General features: G+C 34.0%; 1 protein-coding gene across 2 annotated transcripts in view; it reads left to right on the top strand.

Moving 5' to 3' along the window:
- Positions 1–12,550, top strand: part of LOC140743701 (coiled-coil domain-containing protein AGAP005037) — a 275,840-nt gene that overhangs the window by 104,228 nt on the left and 159,062 nt on the right. For both annotated transcript variants that reach the window (XM_073075193.1, XM_073075194.1), the window contains one exon: positions 11,088–11,236. In XM_073075193.1, coding sequence (XP_072931294.1) covers positions 11,088–11,236 — 149 coding nt within the window. The remainder of the gene's footprint in view (positions 1–11,087; positions 11,237–12,550) is intronic.

The following is a 12,550-nucleotide window of genomic DNA, read 5'->3' as shown; positions in this document are numbered from 1 at the left end:
TTTCGTGTTTCATGCAAATTAAACATAATCAGTTCGGTTGATAATTCCGCGTAATATTTTTTGGATAAATGATATCCCCTTTAACAAAAAGGTTTCTCTACGCCTTCGAAATAGGCGTTTGTTTCAATGATTACTTCTTCGTTTGATTCAAGTCTCTTAACTTAATTTTAAACCACCCAGCCACTTCTATAATTAAAAAAAAAAAACAAGAAATTTTTGCACAACCACACAACAACACAACCTTGCGAGCTATCAAAGTAACCACCCCGCCTTCTTTGGTAAACATTTACCCGAAAAAACCCACTGTTCTGTTTGTTCTTTGATGTATTATCTATTGTGGTGCACGTGCTAATGAACGTGTCATTCTACAGGTACAAGTCGCGCAAGAACTTGTAACGATCGCAGCTGAACGTCATTTTGATATCAAGATTGTATATCAATTTGTCAAATTTATTTCATAGTTACTTGGTGACATTATTTAATATGTGGATTTTTTCCTGCAATACACCAATTCTAGTCAAACGCAGTCAAAGCTTTGAGCCAGCACAACAATAGAATACCAATGCCAATTCAATAAAAAGGCCTCTTCCATACCTACGCTTTGGATTTGGCCGATGGCTTGCAAAGCTCTATTATATTTGTTTTATAAAAAAATCTCACACACGGATTGATGCAACACATTGGGTATTACGTTATTTATTAATGGGAAATAGTATTCGCCTAGTGATCGAAATTCGACCATAATAGTATTTTTTCAAGAATCATGTCAATAGTTATCTATGGAAATTGGTTAACGAACAAAAGAGAAGGTTCTGTACCCATTATATACTTACCTATTTTTTCCCGACTGTAGAGTGTAATATTTTTTAGTTATTCGAGAGTATGTATTAATACTCGTATAACTATGTTATATATGTATCATTATTTGGCATCCCTACAGCTCAAACAGTTCGATGGATTTAAATATAATTTAATTGTGTTACGATATAATTCAATTGTGGGAGTGACATAGGCTAAATTACATTATTATTCATTATATTAGTCATTTATTACTTTGACGGTTTTCTTGTTTTTATTATATATACCTACGCTTGTTTAGTATACCTATTGAGATAAAAATAGCTATAATATGTAACCAATCGCGCTATTCACTACACACTATACAATAATCCTTTGATGTTACCAAATGTCGCGCTACGTGTATGCGGGGTGGGACGAGGGTGTTACTAATATTATTGCCTTTTGTATGATTAGTGCTCGAATTGCTATTCACTTTGCTTTGACAAATTCCAATTTTGTACCAATATCCATTACGTGATTACTGGCGTATTATGAAAAGATAGATCTCTAAATATCGGACGTGTCGTGACCACGACATATTACATATTACATACACAAAAAAATTGTCATATACAAAGAAATGTCAATATTTTGAATTATACTCATTTTGCCCGCTTTTAGCAAAAAAAAAGGCAAGTACATACAATATTCTTATTCTTGTAGTTCCGAGACCAGAACATTGTGGGTGTTTAGTGTGGACCCAGGGGGAGGACGGAGGACGGCAGTATGTGTGGCCGCATACCTTCCGTATGGTACGCATTATGATCACCTGGGCCGAGCCCGCCAAGACTATGCGCTCAGAGGACTCCAGACGGTCGCTGGAGGGTTTTAGTGACGTAAAAATCCCACATAACCCTGTGTCGCTCTTACGACACCAAGTATCTTTTGAAGGTTTTCCACACGTCAACACAGAAAAGGTATATAAATTCAATACTGAATGTTTTGTTTTTATGAACTTACTCGTATAATATAGATTTTGAGTACAACGACTCAATTATTCGACGTGATTTGGTTGTAAATACGTGTGTAAAAACAAGCCATTTGATGTTTGCGGGGAAACGTTTAGCATTAATTAATTAAAATAGTGCTTTTTTTTTGCAACACGACTTCATTACCAAAACTTAATTGTAACTGATCGATTTCGGTCACTTAACGTTACAGTTTTTGTCAACTTCCGTAACAGTCCACGTCGACTAAAAATTGATACATAATGATGATAAAGACACTTGGTGCGACATAAAATTGTTAAATTGCATCGCTATCTTCAAAGTTAGTGTTAAAGTTAACTCAACTCACTCAAGTTGTTTTTAAAATCGATATTATTAACGTTGCTCACGTGTTGCTTCGTTCATGTGTTTTTTTGTTTAAATGTATAACGAAGAGAACGTTAACGTGTTTAATAAATATTTAAATGATAAGATAAATAAATAAATAACGGGCTTGTTGTCATTTTGTAGCCACATCTTATATTATGCCTTTTGATATACAAATATTAAAATATGTGCAAGTAAAATAAAGCGGCAGTCACTTTTAATAGATTAATAAATTGAGTCTAATAGCAAAAACATTTGATTACCATTTTCTTTTTGCTTTATTTTTCTAGGTATATTTTATGGCAGCAGAATAGATTCATAAAGCTTATAGATAAAACATATTAGAATTTCTCGTGTAACAAGTTAAGTATAATAAGTGGACCTCGTTGCCTCGACGCACCTTTCCTGCACGTTCATCTTAATTTTATTTAAAGTTGCATTAGATTAAAACTTGACGGCGTTAAATTCTTATATTAAATTTTGCTACATAATAAAACGGCAGAAATTTTAAGATCCATCTTATATATAAAATTCTCGTATCACAATGTTAGTTACCGTAGTCCTCCGAAACGGCTTTACCAATTTTCACCAAATTTTATATGCATATTCAGTAGGTCTGAGAATCAGTAGGTCTATGTATTTTTCATACTCCTAAATGATAAGAGTGGTTCACCCTTAACATTTTTTTATTTATATGGCAACACAACGTTTGTCGGGTCAGCTAGTAATTGCGTATACGTATACCTTTTTTAGACTTTTAATGACGAGCGTGGGTTCGTCTGGGCGCAAAAAAAGACGAGCGTAGGAAGTACTTTAGAATCCTTAGACAGCTTAGCTGTTGCGTAAGACATAAAAAGTTCAGTGGCCCGAGTGTGAGTTTTATCAGGCATTTATTTTACGTTTGCGTTAACGTTTAATAAGTTAAATTGTATGAAATCTTAGTCAGCGCCCCTAGCGGAATGTTATGAAAACAACAAGTGCAAGTACGAGTTTTTATTCGCATTTCGGTTAATATAACTTATGTATTTCATCGTGACGTGATATAACTTTTGATGTAAAGTATTTTGACTAGGGTTTCTGGTCGGGAATTCCCGGGAAAAACACGTTGAGTCGGGACGGGAAAAATGGGCCGGGATCCCGGGAAGTCGGAAAATTTCAAAGGTCCAAAATAATCTTAAAAAAATCGTAAATTACTCATAGATTTTAACATTTATGAATATTTTAACATGCAATACTCAATGAGAACATATTAACAATGAAAAAGTAGACTTAATCGCTTAAGAATATGACATTTAAGCACAAATTAATACCGAAATTTCAACTATATTGTAATTATTGTTGTATTGTAATGGTAGTATTGTTTCGGTCAGCTTACAAGCTGACGGAAATGAAATATGTTAAAAAAATTAAGAATCATGTCAATGTAAGAAATACATTTGCAAATGAGGCACTAAATGCTCTCTTATTTTATCCATCCATTCATTAGCCTTTTGAGGAATATTGCTGGACATAGGCCTCTTATTTTATAAATAAAATTGGCCCAGTGCAATTCGAACTCGCAGCCCGAGAGTGTAGTAACACCAATTTTTTTTTTTATTTTATATGTTGTATTAGTTATTATTGCAGCCATTGAAGAATGCATTATGTACATTTTAACAGTCTACATTCAATAGATAGAAGCGAAAGATATGGAAAAATAGCGGTTCCTTGTATTTATTACATTTTAAACTTTTTTATTTTAAGTATTTATTGTTATAGTAGCCACCATTATACATACTCTGTAAAATTTTCAATTTTGTATCTATTACCGTTCAGGAGATAGAGCCCTGTGACAGATGGACAGACAGTGGAGGTTAAGTAATATGGTTCCGTTTTTACCCTTTAAATAAAAAGGACGCTGAAGCCATGGTTTTTCATACTGAATCCCATCCGATTTATACTTGGTTTATCTTTTATTATTATAATCCATTTTAGTGTCTTCATAAAGTCTTATGCAGTCCTATGCAGTCGCATAGGCCTAGTACAACTCTGACTAGAAAAAGGTGTGATATTTAACTACTCATTGTTAAGACTGGAACATTATTTTGTTCAGAATCCGCTGTGCGTCAACCTGCGGTGGATTTTAAACTCAGAGCCCTCGATTGAGAGGCAGACTTTCTAACCACTACTAATAGCATATGTTTTGTGTTTATTAATTACTTTTAAACTCTTTGGAGGGCGAGACTATCATTGTTTATATCGGTCGGTCCTATTGAGTGATGTGGCTGGTCATCGCCACTTCAGCTGACGAAGCTACACCTAACTCCGAGCATAGCTCCCCCCGACTTTGAATTTTCGGCTTTGAGGCTTCTAAAGGCTACAGTAAAGGATCTTATCTTGTCGCCATAAGTCATCACTGGCACGAATACTTTCAAATTCAGACAATGAGGAATTTGGGGTAAAAAGCCACTCCATATTTTTTCGCACGTAAACTAGCTGATGTGGATTTTTCGAGTAACCCCCATTCGCACAACAACAACCTATACGGGTGTGACATGGAGTCGTAGGCATGATGTTTGCCTTGTCCCTTTGTTCATTTTAAGACCCGTCCATTGTAAGGCATTGTCTACAATGATACACGTGATATCTAATCACGTAGGTTTTGAAGATGGTAAAATCCATTGTGGTTTGACTCCAGCGGTACCACCGCTGCATCTACTCGTATTTCTACCTAATAACTGAAGTATTAAACGCTCTTTTGTTCCGGTTTCAAGGGAGCGGTAAGGAAAACAAACAATTTAAGGCGTTCCAGCTTAGTCCTCAGGAGGTAACGGTGCATCTGTTGCCGGGGTGGATTACAGTTACTCTATTACTATGTACACGGACTAACACAAAGGCGACTCTTTATGCACAAATTAAAATCTCGATGTAGTTACAGTTGATTTGGCATCTCTGAAAAGCCTAGCACCGTAAAGTTTAGATAACAGCACGATTATACTTCTCGGCCTACTACTATATAGATGACCGCTAATGGCTAAATTTCAAGCACGCTGCTGCGCTTTGTAGCACACGTTAATTCGACGATCTCAGGTAATGTAGCACTTGGTTAGCAGTCGTTAAACCTTGTTAGAGACCATATGAATACTGGATAAAACATTTGACATGGTTCGGCCACTAATCCGTACGTCTTTCCACGAATCCGTATAGCAGAGTGGCGTAGTATAATACGGTCCAGGTCTCCCGTAGTTGCAAGAAGTGGTTAATGCCCAAAAATAAGAGTTAGAAAGGTTGGAGACACAGAATTCATAATGTTTTGAAAATTTCCCGAGTTCCCGGGAATTCCCGGACCCGGGAAAAAAATATGCCGGGAAATCAGAAACCCTAATTTTGACATTTGAGCAATAGTTCGCGAGTGTGAGTTGTGATTTGACAGGATTTGTCCGTAAACTTAACTTTTTGTGAGAAGTATTTCATTCATTTGCATTTTTTACAGTAAAACGAAAAGTTTACGTATTTTAAGTTAAATTTCTTAATTCGTTATTTTGTTTAAAATGAGTTTTATGGTATTGGATTCGCTATTTATGGGTAGAACAGCCCGTATTTTTTAGCCTGGAGGAAGATATCCGTTGCTCAACCACAAAATCAACAAAAATATGTCTTAAACAAAAAACAATGTTGTTGCACGAATATTATTTAATATGAGATTCAAAAACAATGCAAATAAATATCACTTTATTATACTTACTCTGCCACGTAGTTTACCAACCATGATTTAAGTTCTACCTAAGGTCATCATCAGATAGAAATACTTCCTGTAAATGTCTCTTTTGACACACCTTATAAACCAGATGGTGCCAAGTACAGTAAAAGTAATGGCAAGTACAGCACTTGCCATTACTTGCTTAGAAACAGGCATGACATTGATGCCTCACGAGTTGAATCATGAAAGCTTCAGTCACCGTAATTACTTTATTTTACCGATTAATAAAAATATTATTTATTGCCTATACAAGATTAGTGTATTGAATCTCAATATACTTTAATCCTTTAAATTGTCTAGGCGCCAAATGTTTCTGTAATAAAATTATAATTACTTGCAATTTTATTTTCGCAACCTTAACTAAAATAAGTAAGGAAATATGTATCTAGGTTTGACCGGCAGAAATGAATAATGTTCATACCAAAATCTATTAAGTACATAAACAAATTTTGCTTAAAAATCAATATATCAAAGTTATAATGTATCATAGACAACCAATGTCGCCACACTAAAATCATATAGTGTTCACAGAAGCTCTGTAAATCCAGAGTACGGATACAGACTCCCGTAAGGATCAAGTGTCCCCAGTCTCTCCTATATGTAATTTTAATTATTTATAGCATTATATTTCTAAGTTCTACAACCAAACCAAGTTCTACAATTAGCAATATTATCGGAGAAATAGGTTGTATGTTTTTGATATCGCTTTGATATATTTTATCATTAAAAGTGGGTAGTAGATCTTTTTATCCAACGCTGCCGTGTAACGTTTCGGAATTGTTGAAAGTATTATTATTATTAGAAACCTATTCATCTTTTTTTATTATCGTATTATTTTAATTAATTATTTTGTATTATTTTCTAAATATGTTATTTTTATAATAATAAGTTCTCATTTATAAAGTCACTGGCTGATAAGATTCTATGACTTAGCATAAAAAATAAAAAGAACGCCGCTTCACCTTCGAATTGTATTTTGAGCCGGAATAACAAAAGTGACTAGATTAATATTGTCACATATTTTTGCTGCCTATTAAAGTCAGATATTTTTGCTGCGTTCTTGCAGGCAGATATTCCTGAACTCGTTCTTGGGGTAGCTATGGGGTATGGGGTATTTTTGCTAATCTGCCCATAGTCATATATTTATGCTCGTGACTGTACAGTATTATCTGTGTGACATTTTAACGTAAACAACACAAAATTATATGGGCGTCGATCTGTCATCGAGAAAATAAAGAAATGGAAATAGTATAACAGTTTTTACTTCTGTACTTACAAATAAAATCAGGCTTTGTTGGTGTAGACTCGTAGAACCGTAGAAACGTAGAATGACATCGACTGCGCTCTACGAAATTTGCTACCGGCCGTAGCCAAGCGTAGCACCTCTCTTTTATTTGCGTAATCGGTCTTAGAGCCCATCAGAGTTCTGAAATTTTGCACATAGGTTCTTTATATAACGTAAGTGAGCACTAAAAAAGTAATTTTGATAATTCTACTCGTAAAGGGGTAAATTAGGGTTGACAGATTGTTTGAAATTTTTTTAATTTTGAAGCAAACACTATGAAATTTTCTGAAAGAGAGAGTTTCTTAACCACTGAGTTATCACTGTTTTTTTAGGAATATATTCTTGTTGAAAAGCAGTGATGGCCTAGTGGTTAAGAAACTCGGCCTTGATCAAAGGGTCCCAGGTTCAAATCCCAGGAACGTACCTCTGTGATTTTTTAAAGTAATGTGCGTATAAGAAATTAATTATCACTTGTTTAAACGAACGTGGAAGGAAAACATCGTGAAGAAACCTGCATACTTGAGAAATCTAAAAGAAATCCAAAGTCAAAGATATGTGAAGTCTACCATTACGCACTTGGCCAGCGCGGCGGACTATGGCCTAATCCTTCTCATTCAGAGAGAAGACACGTGCCTAGCAGTGGGACAGTAATGGGTTGATGAGGGTTGTTTAAAAAAGCATAATATGCTTATTGCTTAATAAGAAGATTTGAGCATGTTACTCAATGCAAAGGTCGGTTATGGTAACCATAGCAACCGCTTATAACTCCCACTGAAAGAAAAAGGCAACTACGCAAGCGCGCTTCGCTCTTGATGTAAACATACAAAGGACTTAAGTGCACTATAGGTCATCAAAGTTTCAACTTTACTGTTTATGTTTTATAGTCTATAATATCTTCAATGGATGCAGAAAATTTTATCACATCTAGTTGGTCTCACTTGACTCAACTTTTGTAAATGTTTACTTTTATAATTCGTTAAATGTTCACGTGTTTGATGATAACGTATCGAGAATTGATGTAAACAGATGCAACTGAAAGAGTTTTAAGTTACTTAATAAAGTTTCCATGTAGATTCATCCGATTTAAAATCTCTGTATGGCTGAAACAACATGATGTTGGCAATTACGATTGAATGTCCCGATTTCCGAAATGTAACATGTTACATGTGGTTTCACAAGAACTTAAACCTTAATCTTATAGGTACAAACATTAATTTCAAATGTATTTTAATACGATCAGCCCAATTCCGATTGAAAGTGTACATTGATAGATTTTAAACGATATTTACAATTTTTAACGCAAAAATGAGCTATTTTATTAATGTAAGTAATATGTATACGTGATGGGCAAGGATATAAACAGCCAGTTTGTAAATTTTATGTATATTTAATGGGTACAAACTAACTTTAAAACTTTAGGGCAGGACTATTCGATAGGCTGTCTCGCTCACACAAATGGCGTTTGTATCCTCGTTTTCGCATATGATATGCAAAGTTTCATTTAAGGAACGTTGGTAGTGCGCTTGGTTGTCCATCAGCGAGCTAGGGCCAGTCGGCCAGTAGTAGGTTCGCGACTGTTACGGGAACGCGCCGTCACATAACTCTTGCAATACGAAGTGAAAAAGCCATGGATTGCGCAAAAGTTATAGTTGTACGTTTCAAATTTTGTAATTATTTTAGTAACTTTAAATTTTTTGTTGGGTTCTCATTATGCTTAAATTATTTTGTGTAATTTTCTTTTTCCAAAATTAAATTTTGGTAATTTTTTTTTTATTAATTACTATTATATTTCTTTTTTTGGTTGTATGACAGTATGATACGAGTATATATATATTTGATCACAATATTTTTAAAAAATGTTTTTTTTTGTAAAACGTTGAATCAAATTATTCAAATAAATACTTTTCCTTTTGGGGTAGTGCATGAAAAAATTATTATGCTGCACGTGGTGTTGGAGTCCATGCCGAGAACGGGACGTAGAAAATGAAGATATGGAATTACGCACGCTTCCAAGAAGTTATCGCCGTGGGAACGTGCCGCCGCCGGAAGTAATACGCGATCATTCGCCAAGATACCTTCGCCCTCCGGTGACTTCAGCGTCAACCGTGTCTGGGATAAATCCCTCGAACAATGTTTTGCCAAGGGCCCCGCGCCCGTTACGGATAAAATTTCCTCTAAGAGAGAAACGTAAGTTTTAAAATATGCTGGCGTAAACCCGTAGCGACCGTGAGCGACCTGTTGAATGTAAAAATAAAATTTGCCGTTTTCGCATCGCTGTTACGTTATTAATTTTATTTGTGCTTGTGCCTGCGTGCATCTAACAAACGATTGATACATCCATAGTGTTGGTAGGCGCTCAGCGGTACTTGTGAATTGATGCCTCATAATTTAACAAGAGGAACATTTTAATTTAATCATTTCTTTGTTTGATGTTCGTAGATGGTTTTCAAGTCTTCATATTTTTACTGTTGTAAATATTATAGTATATACCAGTGTGTGTATACTAATCATTTTTTTAGGTATTTGTGTGTATAGAAAATGTGCTTTATGTTAATATACTACTTTGCCAATTTCCGACCATTTAATATACTCAACGATATTCATCGATAACTTAATAAGTATATGTATGATTATTATAAAATATTTCACTATTGTAATTATAATTTCAGCAACCTTAAATTTATGAGTATTTGACAAATTTTATTATTTTTAACTTATCAAAATCATTTTATTATTATTAGGTACTAGTAACTGTTCAGATCTATGCGTTAATTTAATTTCAAGACAAAAATAAAAAATAGCTCACCTTATTAACTAAAAGAATTCCATAACAGGGTTAGGCGGGTATTGTATGCTAATTGAGTCATCGGTAAAATTTTAATGTTTTAGAGTTAGTTTTAATCAGTTAAGTATAAAACCATTCAAAATCTCAATAATAGGTTGCTATTCTACAAACAATAATAAATACGTGCATCAACAAACATATATCATAATTCTGGTTGCCATTATAATAAAAAAGTGTTGATTTATTTTTATAAAGTGAAGAAGAGGTGGTACGGTCGACTAAAACGGTTTGAATTTCAATAAATCCCATGCTGCGCACGTCATTAAAAAAATAGCTATGCTCCGTCACATATTAAATATAATATTATTTATTACTCTCCTCTTAAAATGTATATATTGCATTATTATAATGAAACGACTCAAATAATATAACTTAATAATTGGTTAATAAAATGAGCCACGCTAAGAGCTTCGCGCACTAATCGTAAACAATATTTTCAGACTTCAATATAAATCTACCCGTAGGATTCTTTACCTGTACCAGCATGTACATACTTAGTACATGCATTAAATGAAAATGCAAGACGCAATTATTACCTAACCAAGGTTCGTACGAGTAACAGAGCTTCCATACATACGAGTACTGCTATAATTCTATTTTGGTTCGGGCTCACATAATTCGAATAGGTACAGAAAAAAAAACTAAAATGTGGATAACATTTTTTTTTCTGCCGTTATTTCGAGAAACTATATAATTTATAGCAGCTTTGCATGCAGATTGTGTTGCGCCGTGGGTTGGTCTTTTGTTTCCTTTAAGTAATATAAAATAACTATTTTATATAACACTTTATTTTGTCTTCCGGATAAATTTATGGTCTAAGATTCCAATATAGGTGGACCTGGTTAATAGAATAAATTAACCAGTGGATACTCGACCTGTACTGGGATCTTAAACAAACCGGTCAAGCACTTAGTTACATTTCTGTAAAATACTTCGAATTAAATAGAATCAGAGAATTTACTCATATGGTTTAGAAGCCTATGAAAATTGACGAGAATTTTAGAAAAAAAATGGTACGAGTAGTTACCGTGTACTCGTAGTATAATTAGTATTTTTTCTTCGTAGGAGGTCTATCCGACGGCGAGGCTAGCCGCGGGCCCGGCTCTTCCCGCAACCGCGCGTCGCGCCGCGAGGACCCTCGGCGCCATACCCTGGGTTCAGGCAGTCAACATTTATACCTAAACCCCCACTACCCAGGGTCTCATGGAGCTGAGGTAAGGATTAATCGGGCAACCTTTATGAAAATCATATCACGTGCAAGTAATTTATACACAGCGCTTAAAATGTACGCGATATAGTTAATTTTCTCACTCATTGTTCATATTATTTTTTAATCATAAATTAAAAATAGCTAAGTGTATAAGCACTCTTGACTTTCGTTTTTTTACAGGCATTTAGATTTTAAATACATACCATATTTAGAATTTGTTGTTACCTCCTACTATTATTTTGTTCATTATGATCTCTCAGGTAAGTTATTTATAAGTTCACGTATACTATGTGTATATATATATATATATATATGTATATGTGTGTGTATATATATATATATATATATATATATATATATATATATATATATATATATATATATATATCTCCTATCTTGTACTTGTAACTTTATCATGAACTAACGATTGCGTTTAATTTATTTAATACAATAATATTTATTTAGGTATATACCCATACAAATCTTAGGTAAAGTTTTGTAATGTAAAACTGTGATTTATCGCTATCTTCTTAAGGCGTCGTGCTGCTCAAGATGTACTCCGACTTAAAACTCCAGTGCATAAAATATGATGAGTATAAAATGGAAATTAACAAAACGTAATAAGGTGTAATAGAAAATCATAAGACAATATTTTATCTCATTGGCTTAATATGTTTGATCTTTATCACGAGTAGGTATATAAAAAGTCGTATTATTGATAGATTTCGCTACCAACATTAATCACAAAACTTAAGAAAATATTAGACTTCTTAGTCTTTTGTTCCATTTGAGTTTCAAGTGATATCACGTCCTTAATATTTCGGTGGATTCTCGTTCATGTATCGATTTAACACCGTCGCCTAACAAGTTTCGATTCAATAAATAAATGTTCACTCACAGAAATTTTACAAAATAACAGTGAATACAATATTTCACTCTTCAATTCAATAAATTCATTCTGGTTCTTTTCACATTCTACACATCATCTGTTTATTTTTTGTATTATATTTTCGCTTTTAAACGCCTTATAATTTGTGTCAATAATCACAAATATTTATTCGTATCACCTACCTAGCTGACACAGTCATTACTCGCCAAAAGTGGCAGTACACTGTATGGACATTTTTGTCTTTCGAGAAGATTAGCACTTTATTCGAATGGCCCTATCTCATACTTCTAATAAAGTAATATAGAACAAATTTCATCCGACATCTCAACTATATCACCTGTGCTCAGTAACTGACGGAGAGCAGTCGCGATCATCCATGGTCGAGATGAGCTTCTCTCAAGCTTCACCTCTAACTTTAGGAGTATATCA

The sequence above is a fragment of the Epargyreus clarus genome, unplaced genomic scaffold (assembly GCF_041222505.1).
Source record: "Epargyreus clarus isolate Ecla_fem2 unplaced genomic scaffold, WU_Ecla_fem_2.2 ptg000007l, whole genome shotgun sequence".
NCBI lineage: Eukaryota > Metazoa > Arthropoda > Insecta > Lepidoptera > Hesperiidae > Epargyreus > Epargyreus clarus.
Note: the sequence above shows the minus strand (reverse complement) of the source record. Positions and strands in the feature narration are given on the sequence as shown.